Below are 25,636 nucleotides of genomic sequence, written 5' to 3'. Positions count from 1 at the left end.
CGCAGTTTCAGCACGGTTAACAAAATTATATCAGTTTGAATCATTTTTGGTGATAATAGGACTGCAAATGTGTCATTTGAATAGATGCATCCACTTACTCAGCTTGCATTCAATTTAAAAGGGACATCACGGTAAAAACGTTGCAATTTTCACTGAATGTACGCGTTTTGTTCCTTTCCAGTTATGTTTCTGTGCTGTCCCAATGTTCACGGTCAATCCCTATGTCCAGCTTGACCACTCAATTTAGTTGGGAACCCCCTTCTTAATTTAGCACGGAAATTATTTTTAAATCATTACGCGACGGTTTTGAAATCGTGGCAACACAAACAGACGATAGTTTACAAGGCGATATCTATATTCCATCTTGGTTAGTTGGATAACGATATTATACAGTGGTTTAAATATTAAATAACACGTTCTGTATATATTACGGCACACATATTTATGTGTAAATAAGTGTAAACACTGTTCATATAGTATAATGACAGTAGCGATGTACTGGTACAGACTGTGTAAATATTACCGAGCTGGTGGAACTATTACTGAGTTTGTGTTAATACTACCGAGTTTGTGTAAATATTAAGATTGTCATGACCTACTATCAAACAATCAAGCAGAATACGAGCGGCGTCCGTATTACTGCTGTTTTCATGTTTGAACTGTTACAATATATTGTACTGCTTCCCAAGTTTAATTCTAGGATTGTGTTTGACCCATTTTCCTATTATTCTCTTCATTGCGGAAGCTGTTATCGTTTCCAACCGCAGTAGATTCACATTGGAAGCCATTTTTGTTTCCATGTGTTTTAGTTTGTTGTGCGCATGCGTTTATCGTATATGTCACAAAATTTGCATATTCAGAGTGATAACCTTTTAATAATTGATAATTGATGTTTTTGTGTACATACATCATCAAATTCGAATGGTTATTGTTTAGAAGGTTATTTTTTTTAAAAGATATACCCAATAATATGATAGAAAATACAAAATAAATATTGGTTTACCGTGAGGTCCCTTTAACTTTGTTTCGTTTTAAACTGTATATCTGCATTTTGCATTGACCACTACATTGACCAATCACGTACTTCATCTTGACCAGAAACGCCACCTGTCGCGTCATATCCGGGGCCAAAACAAAATTAGACGGCTATGCTGAACAAAATTAGATCAGTTTGAATCATTTATGGTAATAATAAGACTGCATTTGAATCAGGATTATGATTTTATTAATGTGTCATTTAAAAAGATAATCTACTTATTCAGCTTGCATCCAATCTTATCTTCGTTCCGTCTTTAACTGCGTATCTGTATTTTGCATTTACCGCTACATTGACCAATCACATACTTCATCTTGACCAGTAATGCCACCTGTCGCGTCATATCTGGGGCCAAAAGAAAATTATACGGCTATGCCGAAAAAAGATAAACGGCATAGTTTTAATGCTGGTGGTTATGATGTAAAACTGCTGATGAAATAAATTAACGAACTAATTAATAAATGCGTTTCAGTACGGATAACAACATTATATCAGTTTGAATCATTTTGGGTGATAATAAGACTGCATTTGAATCAGGACTGTATTTTTTTAATAATGTGTCATTTGAATAGATACATCCACTTATTCAGCTTGCATTCAATCTTAATTTTGTTTCGTCTTTAACTGCATATCTGCATTTTGTATTTACCGCTACATTGACCAATCACATTCTTCATCTTGAACAGTAACGCCACCTTTCGCGTCATATCCGGCGCCAAAAGAAAATTAGACGGCTATGCCGAATAAACTGTAGACTGCCTAACAATAGAGCTCTCGCTAGCGTCACTCGCTTACCGAGTTGTCTCGCATTGGTACTCCACAAGACAACTCGTCCATTTCACCACAAGATCATCCATGAAGTCAGCCCCGAGTTTCCTTTGGCCATGACACCACATACCGACTGTCAACAACGTCAGACTACACCTAGTTGCACATTGTAATATGACGTCATTCGTATAAAGTTATAGGGTACGGTATGAACCACAAAGCTCGACACGTTCCTATGGCCCAAAATGAAAAAGTAACCTCGGGGTTCGACCCATAGATCACTTATTGGCAATACCCTTGTGGTATGAAATATATCTTGAAGTGACTTGAGTCCGACTTAATGAAAAAAAAATGGTTTTCAACAGATAATAGATCAATACTGTGTTACACTTTCAATTCCATCTGTCTCCAGAAAGGAATGGCTCCTGAGGCAAATCTGATGTGGATATCCACCAAATCGGGAATAAATTCCAGTATGGTGTATTGTTTTACATTGGGGGGATTGAATCTTCACCCCTCGTTGGTGCAAAACCCTATTATAATAGTTTAGCTGGTTAAAACATGCGTAAGTCCCAAGCCATTAGGATATTAGTACTGTCATGTTACAAATGATGAGTATCTCCCTCATACAGATGTATCTACATACATAATGAAGGAGATATTGTCGAGTCATCCCCACTATATTTACCTGTTTACATTATCACACTGTCATTATAGACATTTGGATATAATTATCGAGTCAAACTTTATCTACATTTACTATCATGCTTGGTTTAAAAGTTTCCAAATTTAACGAAAGCATGACTCGATTGATAATTTCTTCATTTGATTAATCCAGTGAATACATCTCCCCTTGACAACTGGCCAGCTACAATGTTCTATACCACTGTGCATATCGTATGGCGCAACTATAAACAAGAGGCCCAATGCGCCTGCATCGCTCACTTGGTTTCACTTCTTTGGTGAAACTTTTTTATGTTAAAATACACAGATCTATGCGAGTTATAAGATGTGTTCATATTAATTCATTTCTTACTACAAACTTTGTTAGGGTCATACCAGGAACCTTCCAGCCAACATCATGATTCTGGACTGGTTAATCAGAAGGAATCAGTTGAGGGTTTAAACATATTCACCTCTGTGACCTTGAATGAAATTCCGTTATTTCTTTTTGTTAAGTTTGTCGGGCGTCATTCCAGGAATCCAAACATCTATATCATAGTACTTCTAACTAACCAGAAGTCATTTGAGGTTTAAACAATTTGACCCCAGTGACCTTAAATATGGGCCAAGGTCATTTATTTTATTCATTTTCGCAATCTTTGTCGCTTGTCATCTAAAGAGCATACACGCATGTCATTTTATTTAATCAAGCATGAGGATTTTTGTTTGAATAGTTTAATAAATTTGACCTATGTGACCTTGAATATGGGTCAAGGTCAATTTTTTGCAACCTTTGTGTGGCTCTCTCCCAGGAACCAACCAGTCAGGTGAGATGAGAGAATTATAAAATAGTGTGAAGATCTGGGTAGTATTATACATGTCATAACTGGAAAAAAGGAGGACATTTATTATAATTATGTACAAACTTTAAAGGTTAAAAATCACTTAATATATCTATTATATTATACCTCATGTTCATACGAAATGTAATTATGTCTCCTATGGCTATCATTTGTCATGTGGATAGGGTGATCGACTTTCATCATGATGATTGAGGTAAATGCGAGCATCTTCCCAACCCCATCCACCTTCTTGAAGTTTGAAGTAATGTAAACTGTATATATTTTACAATAATTGTGAAACAAGCTATCATATATCAACTTAATATATTGATAATGCTTGTTGGCTCAGATGGAATCTTGCGAAAATCTGTGGGAGGAAACTGGAGTACCTTGGAAAAACCTACATTGTCAGGCAGGTAACCCCTACACAGACAAAAAGTCTTCATGTCAATTCAGGCCAATTTCAGGTCAAGATTTTCAGGTTAACCTGACCTGAAAAGAGCAGATTAGTCAATTCATGTCAAGAAATTGACCTGAATTTGACCTGAAATTGACATGAATTTGACATGAAAACAATTTCAGGTAAAATTCATGTCAATTTCTTGTCTATTTGTTAACATGAATCTGACACTGAAATAATTTTTTATAATTTTATATGTACATGTATTCATTCGTAGCCACTACAATGACTTCTACCTTTTCACGTCTGATCGGGAAATAAATATACCACACCCGATTTTATTGTATTTGCACCAAATTCTTAGCGACACCAAACGGTGTCGGATAATTCCACTTTTTCATATAGTAGTGTGCTCTGGCCCTACACTAGACACAGTGTCAGGGCCAGAGGAAACTCGGGCTACTGTCCCAAGTACATGTATTCAATAGTGTATATTTCATTCATTCTATCAACCCATATCATATGTAAAATTTGCTTGGATTTAATCAAGGAATATAAATCACTATGAAGCAAAACATGCTTTATTCAATAATTATATAAATATGATAATTGACAGTAAAAATGTCCTAACAACGAGGATTGTCGTACATTATACAATAGTCAAGCAGAAATGCCCAAGTACAAATGGATATATGAGAGGGTGTAGATGTGAATCACTACGATAGGTACCTGCAATCAGCCTCCGTGTGTTCAACTGTCGGTCTATGGCTTCAAAGGAATGATTCTATCAACATTAATTCATACTCGTCCCTCCTACCAATATCAATATATACTGTCCGTTATTTTCACGTTTGATGTGGATTTTTCCCACAAGAACACTTTCCTAGTTATGAATATTGATGAATTAAAAGTGACTTTGAGCACCATTGTCTGCGGAATGTAGACATCTGTTATAAACACTTTCCCATTCAATACATGTGGTACATAGGTAGATTATATCAAGGGGAATAACTCTGCTACAAATGTTGAACTTATCTCAGATTCCACATAAATAATTGTGTTCTCAGTAATAAACACTACTCTTTACAATGGTCCAGTGTTTGTACATCATCTTTGGTCAATATCAGTAGTGTTATTAAATTGACAAATTAAAAACTTCTTGGTGAAATTGATGAAAAATTTCATTCATTTTAAATGGTAGCTGTAATTATATCAGAACAAATCTGATACAATTATGAAGTCATAATTTAACATCCTTCTGACATTTTGACGAAGGAGTGAAAATTGTTTTTGCTGTCTACCACAACCACATCAGATAGCTTGTTTCTACACAAAGATGTAATAGTCAGGTTGTGAAGACAAAGAATCAGACCAGCTTTTTGATTGGCCTATAAAGGACCAATCAGAGCCAAGCTGTTACTGATGTTGATTCTGCTGTAACTGTTGGGAGCCGTCAGGTCCTGCTGTTGTTGGAGTCCTGTGAAACAATAAAGGAATAATAATGTTACTTCAGTTTTACTAAGCCTTTTAAACTTGTTACTTCTTTTTAGTGGCTAGTTTTTTCGAATTATGGAGCCCAAGAATGTTTTGTTTGCTGGGTTTATCGCCCTGTGAACAGCTTGGGACATTTCGAGGTGGATCTCCTTGTAGCAGTTGGTGACTACCTCAATGAACAACATATGTGAGGCCAATTACATGCCATCCAGAGCAAATAGGGTAAAATGTCTTGCCCAAGGACACAACCATGTTTCTCAGCTTCCTAAGAAACCTAAACTGACACGGGAAGGGAATGTCGAACAACGCACCTCTTATCTTCATCTGAGGTAACGTCACTGGTGGTTTAACCAACGGAGCTATCGTGGCCCCTACATGATGACAGGAGAGATGGCAGATAATATATTATTGCATGAATGCACCAGCACATTGGCTGAGTTAAAAAAAAATTGTTCCATACTATAGGCATCACAAACTAATTTCTTTCATTGTCAATGTATCGGTTCCTTTTGTGCCAAGATTTAATCATTTGCTTATTTGCGGTACAGAATCATTAAACGAACACAAAGATGTGAGTATTTTGACTTTCCAAATTCAAAATTGCTTCTTGATCATCAATACACAAAGTATATCCTCAATTACAGATGTAAAATAATTTATGTTCTACAAAGAAATATTTTAATTTGAACCTTACTTCAAACATTTTATTATATCATTATTACCAAATACCATTTAATAAATTAAAAGAATTGATCAACCCTACTGATCCTTGGACCTCACTTCCATACACAGGAAAGTGAGCAACCATTGTGTTTAGTCAAGAAAAATAAACTTACGTTGTAGGACTTGTCTTTGGCTTCGGCATTTTCTCAAGTATTCCAGCAATGTCCTTTTTCTCATCGTAATTTTTCCATAATTCATACAACGCAAGTATCTGTCTTGAAATTTCTAATATCTGTAAAAAAAATATCAATACTTCCAATAATTCTGTTTAGATTCTTTGATATAGCTGGAACACATACTATTTGCAGCAGTAGAGTTAGTGTAGTGTTTGTATCTAATCGTTTCTCCAGGTGACGGATAAATAAAGTCAAAACTGCCTTCATGACAACCTTTACAGATATAACAAGGAAGGGACAGCTGCTTTGAATCCAAGTTAACACATCTGATACTTGATAAAGACAACCTCCACAAAGGTCGTTCTCGCCTTCCTCCTGTGGGAGGAGAGTTTGACTGACTATACATTTATATCATATATCATGTAGTAAGCCCACAGGGAATATAGGGTGGGATAATAGTAGAACAATAAAATAGTGTTTGTTAGTATTTTTACAACTGAACTAGATATTAGTGGAGTAATCACCAGACATGGGGTTCTGGATTGATAAGAATGGTGGGGAATGTAAATAAATGGAACCACTACAGATACATTCATGTACATCATTTAGTCTTTATGCCATATCACTAAGTCTAATCCATGCAGGTTGTGCAAAGATTTCCATTGTTTTATGATGTCGTCGTCATCATCATCATCATCATCATCAAATGTCTGCCTAATCATCATTTTGTGTCCATCCATCATCAGTTTGTGGGTGCTTCATCATCATTTTGTGGGTGTCTCATCATCGTTTTGTGGGTGTTTCATCATCATTTTGTGTCCATCAATCATCAGTTTGTGCTTACCTTATCCATATCAACATTACACTCGGCCAGCCACTGTTTAAGGTCCACTTTCTGTATCACACAGGCGATATGGAGACAGGCTGTAAAATAAATCACACTTAATGGTAAGAAACGAGATAATAATGTTCATCAAAACACATCAATAAATTGTGATGTAATTTTAAACATGTCCTCAAGAACAACAATCACAAAGTTTAAACTACCTATAATGGTCGTGTAGGTAGCCATTTAGTAAGGCATTGAGAACGTCAATGAAATAAATCATTAAATTAAATGCTGTAAACATAGTACATATCATTGTCGACCAGTTGTTAGAAGAGTGTCTGACTCAAAGTGTTGTTAGAAGAGTGTCTGACTCAAAGTGTTGTTATAAGAATGTCCGACTCAAAGTGTTGTTATAAGAATGTCCGACTCAAAGTGTTGTTAGAAGAATGTCTGACTCAAAGTGTTGTTAGAAGAATGTCTGACTCAAAGTGTTGTTAGAAGAGTGTCTGACTCAAAGTGTTGGTAGAAGAATGTCTGACTCAAAGTGTTGTTATAAGAATGTCCGACTCAAAGTGTTGTTAGAAGAGTGTCTGACTCAAAGTGTTGTTAGAAGAGTGTCCGACTCAAAGTGTTGTTAGAAGAGTGTCTGACTCAAAGTGTTGTTAGAGGAGTGTCCGACTCAAAGTGTTGTTAGAAGAATGTCTGACTCAAAGTGTTGTTAGAAGAATGTCCGACTCAAAGTGTTGTTAGAAGAATGTCCGACTCAAAGTGTTGGTAGAAGAATGTCTGACTCAAAGTGTTGTTATAAGAATGTCCGACTCAAAGTGTTGTTAGAAGAGTGTCTGACTCAAAGTGTTGTTAGAAGAGTGTCCGACTCAAAGTGTTGTTAGAAGAATGTCTGACTCAAAGTGTTGTTAGAAGAGTGTCTGACTCAAAGTGTTGTTAGAAGAATGTCCGACTCAAAGTGTTGTTAGAAGAATGTCTGACTCAAAGTGTTGTTAGAAGAATGTCTGACTCAAAGTGTTGTTATAAGAATGTCTGACTCAAAGTGTTGTTAGAAGAATGTCTGACTCAAAGTGTTGTTAGAAGAATGTCCGACTCAAAGTGTTGTTAGAAGAGTGTCTGACTCAAAGTGTTGTTAGAAGAATGTCTGACTCAAAGTGTTGTTAGAAGAATGTCTGACTCAAAGTGTTGTTAGAAGAATGTCTGACTCAAAGTATTGTTAGAAGAATGTCTGACTCAAAGTGTTGTTAGAAGAATGTCTGACTCAAAGTATTGTTAGAAGAATGTCTGACTCAAAGTGTTGTTAGAAGAATGTCTGACTCAAAGTGTTGTTAGAAGAATGTCTGACTCAAAGTGTTGTTAGAGGAGTGTCCGACTCAAAGTGTTGTTAGAAGAATGTCTGACTCAAAGTGTTGTTAGAAGAATGTCAAAGTGTTGTTAAAAGAGTGTCTGACTCAAAGTGTTGTTAGAAGAATGTCCGACTCAAAGTGTTGTTAGAAGAATGTCTGACTCAAAGTGTTGTTAGAAGAATGTCTGACTCAAAGTGTTGTTAGAAGAATGTCTGACTCAAAGTATTGTTAGAAGAATGTCTGACTCAAAGTGTTGTTAGAAGAATGTCTGACTCAAAGTGTTGTTAGAAGAATGTCAAAGTGTTGTTAAAAGAGTGTCTGACTCAAAGTGTTGTTAGAAGAATGTCCGACTCAAAGTGTTGTTAGAAGAATGTCCGACTCAAAGTGTTGGTAGAAGAATGTCTGACTCAAAGTGTTGTTATAAGAATGTCCGACTCAAAGTGTTGTTAGAAGAGTGTCTGACTCAAAGTGTTGTTAGAAGAGTGTCCGACTCAAAGTGTTGTTAGAAGAATGTCTGACTCAAAGTGTTGTTAGAAGAGTGTCTGACTCAAAGTGTTGTTAGAAGAATGTCCGACTCAAAGTGTTGTTAGAAGAATGTCTGACTCAAAGTGTTGTTAGAAGAATGTCTGACTCAAAGTGTTGTTAGAAGAGTGTCTGACTCAAAGTGTTGTTAGAAGAATGTCCGACTCAAAGTGTTGTTAGAAGAATGTCTGACTCAAAGTGTTGTTAGAAGAATGTCTGACTCAAAGTGTTGTTATAAGAATGTCTGACTCAAAGTGTTGTTAGAAGAATGTCCGACTCAAAGTGTTGTTAGAAGAATGTCTGACTCAAAGTGTTGTTAGAAGAATGTCCGACTCAAAGTGTTGTTAGAAGAATGTCTGACTCAAAGTGTTGTTAGAAGAATGTCTGACTCAAAGTGTTGTTAGAAGAATGTCTGACTCAAAGTATTGTTAGAAGAATGTCTGACTCAAAGTGTTGTTAGAAGAATGTCTGACTCAAAGTATTGTTAGAAGAATGTCTGACTCAAAGTGTTGTTAGAAGAATGTCTGACTCAAAGTGTTGGTTTAAGAATGTCCGACTCAAAGTGTTGTTAGAAGAATGTCTGACTCAAAGTGTTGTTAGAAGAATGTCCGACTCAAAGTGTTGTTAGAAGAGTGTCTGACTCAAAGTGTTGGTTTAAGAATGTCCGACTCAAAGTGTTGTTAGAAGAATGTCTGACTCAAAGTGTTGTTAGAAGAATGTCCGACTCAAAGTGTTGTTAGAAGAATGTCTGACTCAAAGTGTTGTTAGAAGAATGTCTGACTCAAAGTGTTGTTAGAAGAATGTCCGACTCAAAGTGTTGTTAGAGGAATGTCTGACTCAAAGTGTTGTTAGAAGAGTGTCTGACTCAAAGTGTTGTTAGAGGAATGTCCGACTCAAAGTGTTGTTAGAAGAATGTCCGACTCAAAGTGTTGTTAGAAGAATGTCTGACTCAAAGTGTTGTTAGAAGAATGTCTGACTCAAAGTGTTGTTAGAAGAGTGTCTGACTCAAAGTGTTGTTAGAAGAATGTCTGACTCAAAGTGTTGTTAGAAGAGTGTCTGACTCAAAGTGTTGTTAGAAGAGTGTCTGACTCAAAGTGTTGTTAGAGGAATGTCCGACTCAAAGTGTTGTTAGAAGAATGTCCGACTCAAAGTGTTGTTAGAAGAATGTCTGACTCAAAGTGTTGTTAGAAGAATGTCTGACTCAAAGTGTTGTTAGAAGAGTGTCTGACTCAAAGTGTTGTTAGAAGAGTGTCCGACTCAAAGTGTTGTTAGAAGAATGTCTGACTCAAAGTGTTGTTAGAAGAATGTCTGACTCAAAGTGTTGTTAGAAGAGTGTCTGACTCAAAGTGTTGGTTTAAGAATGTCTGACTCAAAGTGTTGTTAGAAGAATGTCTGACTCAAAGTATTGTTAGAAGAATGTCTGACTCAAAGTGTTGTTAGAAGAGTGTCTGACTCAAAGTGTTGGTTTAAGAATGTCCGACTCAAAGTGTTGTTAGAAGAATGTCTGACTCAAAGTATTGTTAGAAGAATGTCTGACTCAAAGTGTTGTTAGAAGAATGTCTGACTCAAAGTGTTGTTAGAAGAATGTCTGACTCAAAGTGTTGTTAGAAGAATGTCTGACTCAAAGTGTTGTTAGAAGAATGTCTGACTCAAAGTGTTGTTAGAAGAATGTCCGACTCAAAGTGTTGTTAGAAGAGTGTCCGACTCAAAGTGTTGTTAGAAGAGTGTCTGACTCAAAGTGTTGTTAGAGGAATGTCTGACTCAAAGTGTTGTTAGAAGAGTGTCTGACTCAAAGTGTTGTTAGAAGAATGTCCGACTCAAAGTGTTGTTAGAAGAGTGTCTGACTCAAAGTGTTGTTAGAAGAATGTCTGACTCAAAGTGTTGTTAGAAGAATGTCTGACTCAAAGTGTTGTTAGAAGAATGTCTGACTCAAAGTGTTGTTAGAAGAGTGTCTGACTCAAAGTGTTGGTTTAAGAATGTCTGACTCAAAGTGTTGTTAGAAGAATGTCTGACTCAAAGTATTGTTAGAAGAATGTCTGACTCAAAGTATTGTTAGAAGAATGTCTGACTCAAAGTGTTGTTAGAAGAATGTCTGACTCAAAGTGTTGTTAGAAGAATGTCAAAGTGTTGTTAAAAGAGTGTCTGACTCAAAGTGTTGTTAGAAGAATGTCCGACTCAAAGTGTTGTTAGAAGAATGTCCGACTCAAAGTGTTGGTAGAAGAATGTCTGACTCAAAGTGTTGTTATAAGAATGTCCGACTCAAAGTGTTGTTAGAAGAGTGTCTGACTCAAAGTGTTGTTAGAAGAGTGTCCGACTCAAAGTGTTGTTAGAAGAATGTCTGACTCAAAGTGTTGTTAGAAGAGTGTCTGACTCAAAGTGTTGTTAGAAGAATGTCCGACTCAAAGTGTTGTTAGAAGAATGTCTGACTCAAAGTGTTGTTAGAAGAATGTCTGACTCAAAGTGTTGTTATAAGAATGTCTGACTCAAAGTGTTGTTAGAAGAATGTCCGACTCAAAGTGTTGTTAGAAGAATGTCTGACTCAAAGTGTTGTTAGAAGAGTGTCTGACTCAAAGTGTTGTTAGAAGAGTGTCTGACTCAAAGTGTTGTTAGAAGAATGTCTGACTCAAAGTGTTGTTAGAAGAATGTCTGACTCAAAGTGTTGTTAGAAGAATGTCTGACTCAAAGTATTGTTAGAAGAATGTCTGACTCAAAGTGTTGTTAGAAGAATGTCTGACTCAAAGTATTGTTAGAAGAATGTCTGACTCAAAGTGTTGTTAGAAGAATGTCTGACTCAAAGTATTGTTAGAAGAATGTCTGACTCAAAGTATTGTTAGAAGAATGTCTGACTCAAAGTGTTGTTAGAAGAATGTCTGACTCAAAGTGTTGTTAGAAGAATGTCAAAGTGTTGTTAAAAGAGTGTCTGACTCAAAGTGTTGTTAGAAGAATGTCCGACTCAAAGTGTTGTTAGAAGAATGTCCGACTCAAAGTGTTGGTAGAAGAATGTCTGACTCAAAGTGTTGTTATAAGAATGTCCGACTCAAAGTGTTGTTAGAAGAGTGTCCGACTCAAAGTGTTGTTAGAAGAATGTCTGACTCAAAGTGTTGTTAGAAGAGTGTCTGACTCAAAGTGTTGTTAGAAGAATGTCCGACTCAAAGTGTTGTTAGAAGAATGTCTGACTCAAAGTGTTGTTAGAAGAATGTCTGACTCAAAGTGTTGTTATAAGAATGTCCGACTCAAAGTGTTGTTAGAAGAATGTCCGACTCAAAGTGTTGTTAGAAGAATGTCTGACTCAAAGTGTTGTTAGAAGAGTGTCTGACTCAAAGTGTTGTTAGAAGAGTGTCTGACTCAAAGTGTTGTTAGAAGAATGTCTGACTCAAAGTGTTGTTAGAAGAATGTCTGACTCAAAGTGTTGTTAGAAGAATGTCTGACTCAAAGTATTGTTAGAAGAATGTCTGACTCAAAGTGTTGTTAGAAGAATGTCTGACTCAAAGTATTGTTAGAAGAATGTCTGACTCAAAGTGTTGTTAGAAGAATGTCTGACTCAAAGTGTTGGTTTAAGAATGTCCGACTCAAAGTGTTGTTAGAAGAATGTCTGACTCAAAGTGTTGTTAGAAGAATGTCCGACTCAAAGTGTTGTTAGAAGAGTGTCTGACTCAAAGTGTTGGTTTAAGAATGTCCGACTCAAAGTGTTGTTAGAAGAATGTCTGACTCAAAGTGTTGTTAGAAGAATGTCCGACTCAAAGTGTTGTTAGAAGAGTGTCTGACTCAAAGTGTTGTTAGAAGAGTGTCCGACTCAAAGTGTTGTTAGAAGAATGTCTGACTCAAAGTGTTGTTAGAAGAATGTCTGACTCAAAGTGTTGTTAGAAGAGTGTCTGACTCAAAGTGTTGGTTTAAGAATGTCTGACTCAAAGTGTTGTTAGAAGAATGTCTGACTCAAAGTATTGTTAGAAGAATGTCTGACTCAAAGTGTTGTTAGAAGAGTGTCTGACTCAAAGTGTTGGTTTAAGAATGTCTGACTCAAAGTGTTGTTAGAAGAATGTCTGACTCAAAGTATTGTTAGAAGAATGTCTGACTCAAAGTGTTGTTAGAAGAATGTCTGACTCAAAGTGTTGTTAGAAGAATGTCTGACTCAAAGTGTTGTTAGAAGAATGTCTGACTCAAAGTGTTGTTAGAAGAATGTCTGACTCAAAGTGTTGTTAGAAGAATGTCCGACTCAAAGTGTTGTTAGAAGAGTGTCCGACTCAAAGTGTTGTTAGAAGAGTGTCTGACTCAAAGTGTTGTTAGAGGAATGTCTGACTCAAAGTGTTGTTAGAAGAGTGTCTGACTCAAAGTGTTGTTAGAAGAATGTCCGACTCAAAGTGTTGTTAGAAGAGTGTCTGACTCAAAGTGTTGTTAGAAGAATGTCTGACTCAAAGTGTTGTTAGAAGAATGTCTGACTCAAAGTGTTGTTAGAAGAATGTCTGACTCAAAGTGTTGTTAGAAGAGTGTCTGACTCAAAGTGTTGGTTTAAGAATGTCTGACTCAAAGTGTTGTTAGAAGAATGTCTGACTCAAAGTATTGTTAGAAGAATGTCTGACTCAAAGTGTTGTTAGAAGAGTGTCTGACTCAAAGTGTTGTTAGAAGAGTGTCTGACTCAAAGTGTTGGTTTAAGAATGTCTGACTCAAAGTGTTGTTAGAAGAGTGTCTGACTCAAAGTGTTGGTTTAAGAATGTCTGACTCAAAGTGTTGTTATAAGAATGTCCGACTCAAAGTGTTGTTAGAAGAATGTCTGACTCAAAGTGTTGTTAGAAGAATGTCTGACTCAAAGTGTTGTTAGAAGAATGTCTGACTCAAAGTGTTGTTAGAAGAGTGTCTGACTCAAAGTGTTGTTAGAAGAATGTCTGACTCAAAGTGTTGTTTGAAGAGTGTCTGACTCAAAGTGTTGTTTGAAGAGTGTCTGACTCAAAGTGTTGTTTGAAGAGTGTCTGACTCAAAGTGTTGTTAGAAGAGTGTCTGACTTAAAGTGTTATCAAACTAAGAAAAAAACTCATCATCATTATTATTAAATGAGGAATTGGAATAATCAATGCAATACCCCGTTAAATGAAACATGGAGCTTGTCAATGAAATAACCAATTAAATGAGACTTTGTGGTAGTTAACAAAGTAATCCATTAAATGAGACATTGGAATAATTGATAAAACCATTAATTAAATGAGGAATTGAGGTAATCAATGACACAAGAGGATTGAATTGCTCACCTGGCTACAAAATAATTTAATATTAGGAAGATATGGAAATAGAATTTCAGTAGTGGATGTGTTGCTCCATTGCTTGATTCCAGACAAGAAGTCATTTATAGAAATTTAGCAAAATTGCTTCCTTTTTGCCCCGCCCCTTAGCCCTCTGGAGGGTTATCCCCACCATTTGTACCTTGATCCTTCAGACTAGGTGAGCTAATAACCCATTAAATGAGGCACTGAGGTAGTCAATGATTTAACCTATTAAATGAGGCAATGGAATAATCAATGAAATAATTCATTAAATGAGGCCTTCAGGCCATGTGAGCTAATAACTCATTAAATGAGGCCTTGAGATCAGGTGAGTTAATTACCCATTAAATGAGGCCTTGATATCAGGTGAGATAATAATCCATTAAATGAGGCCTTCAGGCCAAGTGAGATAATTACCCATTCAATGAGGCCTTCAGGCCAGGTGGGCTAATAACCCATTAAATGAGGCCTTGAGGCCAGGTGGGCTTATAACCCATTAAATGAGGCCTTCAGGCCAGGTGAGTTAATAGCCCATTAAATGAGGCCTTCAGGCCAGGTGAGCTAATAACCCATTAAATGAGGCCCTCAGGCCAGGTGAGTTAATTACCCATTAAATGAGGCCTTGATATCAGGTGAGATAATAATCCATTAAATGAGGCCTTCAGGCCAAGTGAGATAATTACCCATTCAATGAGGCCTTCAGGCCAGGTGGGCTAATAACCCATTAAATGAGGCCTTGAGGCCAGGTGGGCTTATAACCCATTAAATGAGGCCTTCAGGCCAGGTGAGTTAATAGCCCATTAAATGAGGCCTTCAGGCCAGGTGAGCTAATAACCCATTAAATGAGGCCCTCAGGCCAGGTGAGTTAATAACCCATTAAATGAGGCCCTCAGGCCAGGAGAGTTAATAACCCATTAAATGAGGCCTTCAGGCCAGGTGAGCTACACATTATAAAGTTTCAACATTAACATAGGGCCCACAACTCTTCTAGAAAATAAGACAAAATTGTTGGTATATTTACTTACCCAGAGCAACAAGGTACGGAGCGTAATTCAGACATACATCAGTTCTTAAACTGTCATTTACAATTCGCCTGTAACAGAATCATCACACAGGGTTTACATCTGTTCATAGAAAAAGACACAGACAACATTTCGTTGTAAAAGTAAAGTATCAATAGTTGTCAAAGTAAAGTAGCAATTGAAATATTTACCATCAGTGAGTCTCAAAGTGTCGAAACTTTTCATTTACTACTGTATAACTTACCATGCCAAGGGGTACAGCGTGTCTTCGTGACCGATGTCTGAGAAGTATTCCGTCAGTGGTCGGTAGGGGTGATATAACACCAAACAGCAGTCCTGGAAATCATATACACCTGAACTGTTTGACTTAGATAAATTTATATTAAGTATTATACAATAATATCTGTATACATTGTATCAGCTATCTTTTTCATACCTCATTGTTCCAGCCATGTACAGTTAAGCCTGTATATAAAGACCACCCAATGGGAGGCAGAAAAGTGGTCACTTTAGAAAGGTTGCCTTTATAGACAGGTTGAGATTTTCGCACCAACCAGTTCTCATTTTTCAAATAAGATTTTGGGGTAATAACAATATGGTATGGAGAATTGTTGTTATAAGATTTGTTTGAATTTTCATGGAAGGAATTTGTTGGGGCAGAGAAAACTGACCAAAGATTTTTCAGTTATTAATTTAGTAGAGTATATTGTTAGCTCTCCAACATCGACTGTAATCACTTTATAATACCCAGTCACTTACCATCATTTCCAGAAGGAAGAATTCACATTCTAACACACTGTTGATTCTGTATGGGTACTCCTGGGGGTAGGCATGTGAAAACTTGTTCTTTACTGAAAAACAAGCTTTTGAATATGTACATGATTCTTCTTTTGTGATGACTATTTTTAATTAGATTTAAATAAGCTACCATGGTATCATACTTTTAGGATTTTCAATGCTTTGAAATTGTTTTCCAGACAAATATTTTTTCACTTGATGGTAGAATTAGTAACTTGGCGTCCGCCATTGTATGTTTTTTAATTGGTGTTATGTACATGTGTAAGTTTGTACTTTTTTGTACTTTTTCTTTATTAATAATTATTGTATTGTCATGTGTATTGAAAAAATATGACTACTTCTGACCAGTCCAAAAAGTAAACATGCACAAGGGAAAAATAGGAACAGGTTGAAATTGTGAAATATCCATCACGTACCAAGTGAAATTAATTATTTCAAAGAACTGCTACATATCTCCTCACTCATAATTACTTTAAAAAATTTCCTTATGTCTTTCAACATCCTCAATACTCCAGGGGTTATGATCACATAAAATATACGCTGGTGAGGAAAGTGTATGTGATTGTAACCCCTGGAGTATCAAGGATGGTCTTTCAACCAAGGAAAAGGTTTTAAGTTCTGTTACATGACTGAGACAAATCATATTTAAAATTTTTAGAGTGTATTTGTCTTCCACTTCATGATGTCCAGCTTTAAATTGTTGACAGTAATTTGAGAGGACTGGTAAATGTAATTTGTCCTGACTACTGTGTTCTGGTAATATCTTATGATGTGTAATGATAAACATATTTCTATAATGGTCCTTGAATGGCCCTTTCAGTCAATCACCCATGGAGCCCTATAGGACCCTGACTTGTAATACGTACCCACTGTCTGACATGTAGTTATAAGTCTGCTATTGGAGATAACACCAAACTCCTGGGGAAAGAAAAGCAACAGAATTTTTGTTTTAATACAGAAATTCTTCATTTCTTTATATGATTGACAATAAACAAATCTAATTTGATGATTTATAGAAAGTCATTAACTTTCCCTCAGGATCCTTACTTCAACTTATTCTCAGTTTATGTAACTCTGGTAAATACTAGACGCAATATACAACTCGGCTAGAGAGAATACGTGTAACCCTGGTAAATACTAGCCACAATATACCACTCAGCTAGAGAGAATACATGTAACCCTGGTAAATACTAGACGCAATATACAACTCGGCTAGAGAGAATACATGTAACCCTGGTAAATACTAGTCACAATATACCACTCGGCTAGAGAGAATACATGTAACCCTGGTAAATACTAGCCACATTATACTGCTCGGCTAGAGAGAATACATGTTAACCCTGGTAAATACTAGCCACAATATACAACTCGGCTAGAGAGAATACATGTAACCCTGGTAAATACTAGCCACAATATACAACTCGGCTAGAGAGAATACATGTAACCCTGGTAAATACTAGCCACAATATACAACTCGGCTAGAGAGAATACATGTAACCCTGGTAAATACTAGCCACAATATACCACTCGGCTAGAGAGAATACATGTAACCCTGGTAAATACTAGCCACAATATACAACTCGGCTAGAGAGAATACATGTAACCCTGGTAAATACTAGACGCAATATACAACTCGGCTAGAGAGAATACATGTAACCCTGGTAAATACTAGACGCAATATACAACTCGGCTAGAGAGAATACGTGTAACCCTGGTAAATACTAGCCACAATATACAACTCGGCTAGAGAGAATACATGTAACCCTGGTAAATACTAGCCACAATATACCGCTCAGCTAGAGAGAATACGTGTAACCCTGGTAAATACTAGCCACAATATACCGCTCGGCTAGAGAGAATACATGTAACCCTGGTAAAGACTAACCACAATATACAACTCGGCTAGAGAGAATACATGTAACCCTGGTAAAGACTAACCACAATATACAACTCGGCTAGAGAGAATACATGTAACCCTGGTAAATACTAGCCACAATATACAACTCGGCTAGAGAGAATACATGTAACCCTGGTAAATACTAGCCACAATATACCACTAGGCTAGAGAGAATACATGTAACCCTGGTAAATACTAGCCACAATATACAACTCGGCTAGAGAGAATACATGTAACCCTGGTAAATACTAGCCACAATATACCGCTCAGCTAGAGAGAATACATGTAACCCTGGTAAATACTAGCCACAATATACCGCTCAGCTAGAGAGAATACATGTAACTCTGGTAAAGACTAGCCACAATATACAACTCGGCTAGAGAGAATACATGTAACCCTGGTAAATACTAGCCACAATATACCACTCGGCTAGAGAGAATACATGTAACCCTGGTAAATACTAACCACAATATACCGCTCGGCTAGAGAGAATACATGTAACCCTGGTAAATACTAGCCACAATATACAACTCGGCTAGAGAGAATACATGTAACCCTGGTAAATACTAGCCACAATATACAACTCGGCTAGAGAGAATACATGTAACCCTGGTAAATACTAGCCACAATATACAACTCGGCTAGAGAGAATACATGTAACCCTGGTAAATACTAGCCACAATATACAACTCGGCTAGAGAGAATACATGTAACTCTGGTAAAGACTAGCCACAATATACAACTCGGCTAGAGAGAATACATGTAACCCTGGTAAATACTAGCCACAATATACAACTCGGCTAGAGAGAATACATGTAACCCTGGTAAATACTAGCCACAATATACAACTCGGCTAGAGAGAATACATGTAACCCTGGTAAATACTAGCCACAATATACAACTCGGCTAGAGAGAATACATGTAACCCTGGTAAATACTAGCCACAATATACAACTCGGCTAGAGAGAATACAAGTAACCCTGGTAAAGACTAGCCACAATATACAACTCGGCTAGAGAGAATACATGTAACCCTGGTAAATACTAGCCACAATATACAACTCGGCTAGAGAGAATACATGTAACCCTGGTAAATACTAGCCACAATATACTGCTCAGCTAGAGAGAATACATGTAACCCTGGTAAATACTAGCCACAATATACCGCTCAGCTAGAGAGAATACATGTAACCCTGGTAAATACTAGCCACAATATACAATTCGGCTAGAGAGAATACATGTAACCCTGGTAAATACTAGCCACAATATACAACTCGGCTAGAGAGAATACATGTAACTCTGGTAAAGACTAGCCACAATATACAACTCGGCTAGAGAGAATACATGTAACCCTGGTAAATACTAGCCACAATATACAATTCGGCTAGAGAGAATACATGTAACCCTGGTAAATACTAGCCACAATATACAACTCGGCTAGAGAGAATACATGTAACCCTGGTAAAGACTAGCCACAATATACAACTCGGCTAGAGAGAATACATGTAACCCTGGTAAATACTAGCCACAATATACAACTCGGCTAGAGAGAATACATGTAACCCTGGTAAATACTAGACGCAATATACCACTCTGCTAGAGAGAATACATGTAACCCTGGTAAATACTAGCCACAATATACAACTCGGCTAGAGAGAATACATGTAACCCTGGTAAATACTAGCCACAATATACAACTCGGCTAGAGAGAATACATGTAACCCTGGTAAATACTAGACGCAATATACCACTCTGCTAGAGAGAATACATGTAACCCTGGTAAATACTAGACGCAATATACCACTCTGCTAGAGAGAATACATGTAACCCTGGTAAATACTAGCCACAATATACCACTCGGCTAGAGAGAATACATGTAACCCTGGTAAATACTAGCCACAATATACAACTCGGCTAGAGAGAATACATGTAACCCTGGTAAATACTAGCCACAATATACCGCTCAGCAAGAGAGAATACATGTAACCCTGGTAAATACTAGCCACAATATACAACTCGGCTAGAGAGAATACATGTAACCCTGGTAAATACTAGCCACAATATACAACTCGGCTAGAGAGAATACATGTAACCCTGGTAAATACTAGCCACAATATACAACTCGGCTAGAGAGAATACATGTAACCCTGGTAAGTACTAGCCACAATATACCGCTCAGCAAGAGAGAATACATGTAACCCTGGTAAATACTTGACGCAATATACCGCTTGGCTAGAGATAATATAACCCTGCTAAATACTAGCCGCAATATACCATCGGCTAGAGAGATCTAATTCTCTTAAACTCAATCGGTTGAGCGTAAGACTGGTAAGCCAGAGGTATGGGGTTCTATCCCTAGTGGAGGCAGTGATATAAATTTAATTAATTAAGGCTAGCACGCCGTTACAAATACACAGACCTATATGTGTAAATGTGCTAATTCCATCATCAATTTATATTTCTGGCCAATATCATGTCAAAATGATGGTTACTCATGACTGCATACTATGGTATCCTACTGGGTATTTAAGATTTTCGAAAAAAAAAAAAAGATAGAAAAACAACATAAATTGTAGCATGGGTCTAGATAAATAAACAAAATAATTGCAAGCATCTACCCAAAATATCTTACTCAATGGATGGCAACTGCTACATCTTGCTCTTGTGTGTAATTGGTATAGATCCCCTTAGATCAAATTATATACATGTATCTTCAAAGTGATAGGGATAGGTGGTATCATTGTACATAATTATACTTACTTCAACTTTTGAGGCCAGAAATATACAGGTAGGTGCCATTAGCCATGGATCTATACATTTTAGAGAATTTCTGAAAATAACAAATATATGAATATTAACAGTAACTGATTTTATACATTCTCTTAATTGCTTTCCACTGGTCATCTTTTTTGTCAAATTTATCAGAAAATGTTTATTTTACAAATTTGTCATTTATTTTTTTCATTCCTTTCAAGCTATCAAAATTTTAAAGGTTGGAAATCTTTGGAAACATCCTTAATCTACCACACAACAACAGGGTAATGTTTATACATAATATCTTAGTAAATTTTTTCTCTTGAATTGAACAAAGAGCATAGATATTCATAAAATTTATTTTACACTGGTCCCTGCAGGTGAATATCCTTTAAACAAACATACAAAATAATTAGCGTTCTTTCATTCTGAGAATTTGTCTTTCATTTTTTAATAAATTCTCTTTAAAACATCACACATCAGGAATCTGAAACATGACTTATCCGCCACACTACTACATTGTGATGTTAACATAATATATTTTACAATCTCTTCTCTAAAGCCAAGACCATCAATATGCCCCACCTAAGATTAAAATTCTGTCTATAGCTACATTACACTATAAATGACCAGCTGCCACACCATTTCCAACTCTGGTAATTAAATATACATGTGTGTTAACAAACTATTACACTGTAGTTGTACGGCAGATCCTAATTATAAATATTTCAGATTAATATGGAAAGATAATGTGAAAAATAATACAACTGACCTGGAATAAAACCGTTTGAAGTATACTGTCGCCGTGGCGATGACCTGTTGTCGCAGTTTGAGTTGTTCCCCCAGAGACTGAATGACTAAAACAAAATATCTAGCCTTAAATCTAACGTAAAGGATAGAAATACAAGATAAATCAACTAAAACAAAATATAGAAGACATTTGAAGTTAATTAAAATGCAAATTTGATCTTACCCAGTATTTTTTCCTTTCTATGGTATAATGAGATTAAGATCTCGCTCTTTATTTTGATATACAATTTCTTGCATTCTTTATTAAATTAATAGGCCTACCATCAATAAGCACAAATATCATGCATTCTTAATTGAATTATTAGGCCTACCATCAATAAGCACAAATATCCTAAGTGTGCAGACTTAGTGGATAACACTGTATTATTGCCGACCATATTTTGTGTAAAATGATACCTACAGTTCGCAAAAAATATAAGAATCTTCTGGTATTCCTCTTCACTTAGAACTTTGAGATCCTGTTGTCTCTCACGTAATAGATCTTGTTTGTCCAACAACCACTGCTGGCTGTAACAGGAGAAAAACAATTTAATTATATCATTACAATGAAGATTGTTCATCGCAATATACCGCTCAGCTATAGAGATCTTCTCTATAGCTTGGTGGGTTGAGCATAAGACTGGTAAGCCAGAGGTCCAGGGTTCGATCCCTGGTAGTGATTAAAATTTAATTATGCGTTCGGTTACATTAGCACAGAGGTACGTATACGTGGGAATTATGCTTAACATTGCTTGTGAAAGCATTACTGTAAATCCTAGATACTCAACCACAAGTTCAATCTTGGAGGAGGAGTATATGTAACCCAGGGAAATACTGGCTGCAATTAATACACTGCTTCTTTTCAGTTCAAATGGTCATTAGCATATATTAAGGCAGAGGTCCTGAGTTTGATCCCTAGTGAAGGCAGTGTTTTAAATTTATCATATGCTTCGTTACATTTACACATGGACTGGCAGTGAAACAACGTATAACTTAGATGGAGCATCTTCTAGCAAAGGTGAAATTTGTGTATAACACAAGTATAATTAGATATATGTATTGGGGTAAGTGAAGACTTTAACTCAGATTTGGGAACCAATGGTAATTGTTGATCCACTGTTTAAGTAAGCACCACAAGTTAACAAGTTAGTAGTCTAGTGCACGAATATTAGCTTCTTCTGTATAAATTCATTAATATAATAAACAAGAAAAGTAGAATGCTGTTTTGAGTCTGTGCAGTCATGGCTGACATTCAGACTACTCTCCACTAGAACATGAGTTTGAGACATGCTGGCTGTGTGGATGATCAGGCTTGGGAGAATCACCGACGTGTGTATAATATGCAAAGTCGTCATTACTCCAACAATGTTAGATGTTTTACACTGCGAGATACTTTTGACAGGCACGGTCAAGTCGGCAAAATTATATCTGATAGAAAAAGAGCCGACCAGCGGCCTCTTATGTTATAGGAGTAAGTTGCATATGCCAATAGGGGGTTAGATTTATTCCTAAAAATAGCCAAAAGTTTATTAAACCTAACTTTTTAAAAACGTTTTTCCAGGTAGTCATGATACATCATACTAATGCAAAACAAAATTGTTTGCTCATTGAAAAGTACCAAAAATTAATGTAATACTTCCGGTATAGAAACACCACTTTCTTTCTTTTCCTCCATCAACTGATAATAAACATATAAAACATATAACATATAATATATATATCGTTACATGTATTATAAATACAACTATACCACTAAGATTATTTATAATATTTATGATAACGGAAGTACGGAAATGACCTGTATAGGCTTAGCCTGTTGTCTAGTTGTCCAATCCATTTTTATATCTAAATTCTATCTCTATTATAAAATATTGTATATAAATTAATTCAAATGCTTGATTGAATAAAATATTTTGAAATGAAAAACACCACTTTCTAAGCAGAGACTAATATACTAATTATAGGTCTCTGTTTTAAGTAACCAACGTTTTCAGTTATCTTTTTGTAACCTTGTTGTTTATTAATGTGACTTTAAATATATTGCAAAAAATACTGATTAGTAAGCGATTTTTGGCATTTCGAGTAACACATCCATACTCCAACCTTGAGTATTTAGACAAGTTGGTGGTTTTCCCTGATGAGTCTGTTTGGCTAGTTGTTAACCCGTGGGTTTTCCATCCACATCATTTGTTCAACTACAGTCGCCAAAAGCTCGACTGGGTTTAGGCTGATTATTGACTTTATAAACGACGTTAAATGAATGTTATTTTCATTGTTTTTCCAATCTACAGATAACAAGGATCAGAAGAATATTAAATTTATTAGTCTATAGGCCTAGCCTATTGACAGATGAGGATTGTGACTAGACTAACGCAATCATTCATGATCAGTCGATGATGCGTTACAATACGGCGATTTAATTCCAGTTATACTCACTAATGAGAGCTATGCCAGAAACTTCCAGCCATGTCTGAACCCAGAAGGATCCTAAGTACACCGTGATATACTTTTTATCATGATTTGACTCCTGTAAAGTCCTTGTTTATCCCTTTGTTTAGCCGGCAAATTCGCTCCTCTTACTCTGAGGATTACCGGAAATGAAGGGAAATTCTTGTTCTACGCATGCGTAGATATTTTCCGCCAAGACTTTTCTTAAAATAGATATGTAAACATCGTACCACGTGTTAGGGGGAGACCACTGTAGAAGATGCTATTTGAACTTTATAGCACCAGGTTTTTCATTATTACAGAACTATTTATTATTATCATTTGAATTTCAGTAAATGATACAAAGCTATCTATTATTAAAATAAATCAGTAAACATAGTTTTGTAGCCTAAAATCAATACATTGAACTAGTTAAAAAACACTAATTGATCATTATAAAAAACAAATCTGAGAAAGCAAGGACATGATATATCCATGGAGAAAGGGATAATAAATACAACAATGCCATACTGAATATATTCAGAACAAAAATTCACGGGTCTCTTCGTAGACGAGTCCAGAGATACGTTTGACACCACCTCGGCGAGCCAGACGACGGATTGCGGGATACCAGCCTGGTCTTTGATTTTATCTTGATATTTACCTTTGATCGGAGGACATGAATTTTGGTGAGGGTACAAGGAGCTAGTCTGTATCCTGTCAAAACTTGTGACTATGATTTACACAGTTGTATACGTGACATGCCATAATAGATCTTTATCACATATAATAGGTTAAACTCATTCTCTTTTTTCAGAACTCCAACTGAGGTCACACGTACATTGATGTATTATCTGGTAACACAAACAATTGGGAATTGGTATATATGTTGTTTGAATTGTCTAACATTTTATCAATAGCTATATGGTCAATAGTAATGCTTGTTAAAAAAAATGTTGCAGGCCATAAAAATCCTTACTTCAATATGCTCTTCCTCTTATCTTCCATTTAAAACCCACCAGGAATGTACATTTAATGATTTTTGAAATTTCAGCCAGTTCCGCCTCTTAGGCCCCTGTGGTTTTAGGACTATAGGATTCACAATTTTTATTGACATTTGTCCATAGGCGGTTTCTACAAAATTTCATTGAAATTGTTTCAGGGGTTCTGAGAATAAGTTGAAAATCTAAATTGTTTATCAATGCAGTCAACAGACAAAAGGCGATTAGAATAGATCGATTGAGACTTCTTTTTTCATGCATTTCTGTCCCTATCGAAATCAGTAAAGAATTACGGAAATGCGTTGGCAAAAAATATGGCAAAACACATGAACAACAATACCCCATCAGGCGGAGGAAAACAAACTGAAGAACTTTGGACCGAAAAGATCTACATGGCGACTTGGGAACTCGCAATCCATTTCTCTTCTACAGATCTGATTCTGGGTCGTCTTAGTCATCAGATTGCTTCAACAGTTTGTGTACATGTATTCATCGCTATTCCAGATAGTCTCAACATGGTAATCATTAATTTAGTAATGTAACAATATTGTCTGTCTCTATGGTAATGTAACAATACTGTCTGTGTCTATGGTAATGTAATAATATTGTCAGTCTCCATGGTAATGAAACAATATTGTCGGTCTCCAAGGTAATGTAACAATACTGTCTGTCTCCAAGGTAATGTAACAATACTGTCTGTCTCCAAGGTAATGTAACAATACTGTCTGTCTCCATGGTAATGTAACAATACTGTCTGTCTCCATGGTAATGTAACAATACTGTCTGTCTCCATGGTAATGTAACAATACTGTCGGTCTCCATGGTAATGTAACAATACTGTCTGTCTCCAAGGTAATGTAACAATACTGTCTGTCTCCAAGGTAATGTAACAATACTGTCTGTCTCCATGGTAATGTAACTACTGTCCGTCTCCATGGTAATGTAACAATAC

General features: G+C 36.3%; 1 protein-coding gene across 2 annotated transcripts; it reads right to left on the bottom strand.

Annotated features, from left to right (window-relative positions):
• Window positions 1-4,274: 4,274 nt before the first annotated feature.
• LOC117342504 (cyclin-C-like) lies at window positions 4,275-23,862 on the bottom strand. 2 transcript variants are annotated; one of them, XM_033904678.1, is made up of 12 exons: window positions 23,693-23,862; window positions 21,678-21,784; window positions 21,240-21,324; window positions 20,474-20,543; window positions 16,684-16,735; window positions 15,779-15,870; window positions 15,264-15,355; window positions 15,023-15,090; window positions 6,887-6,966; window positions 6,040-6,158; window positions 5,515-5,574; window positions 4,275-5,186 (listed from the first exon to the last, which is right to left on the bottom strand). In XM_033904678.1, exons 1-11 carry the CDS (start codon window positions 23,722-23,724, stop codon window positions 5,550-5,552), a joined length of 822 nt encoding a protein of 273 aa, XP_033760569.1. In that variant the 5' UTR covers window positions 23,725-23,862; the 3' UTR covers window positions 4,275-5,186; window positions 5,515-5,549. The 2 variants fall into 2 exon arrangements, with proteins under 2 accessions (XP_033760569.1, XP_033760568.1); XM_033904677.1 differs by lacking the exon at window positions 5,515-5,574.
• Between the last annotated feature and the right edge of the window lie 1,774 nt (window positions 23,863-25,636).

This window comes from Pecten maximus, chromosome 14 (genome assembly GCF_902652985.1).
Source record: "Pecten maximus chromosome 14, xPecMax1.1, whole genome shotgun sequence".
In the NCBI taxonomy this organism is placed as follows: domain Eukaryota; kingdom Metazoa; phylum Mollusca; class Bivalvia; order Pectinida; family Pectinidae; genus Pecten; species Pecten maximus.
This window is presented reverse-complemented; position numbering and strand designations above follow the sequence as displayed.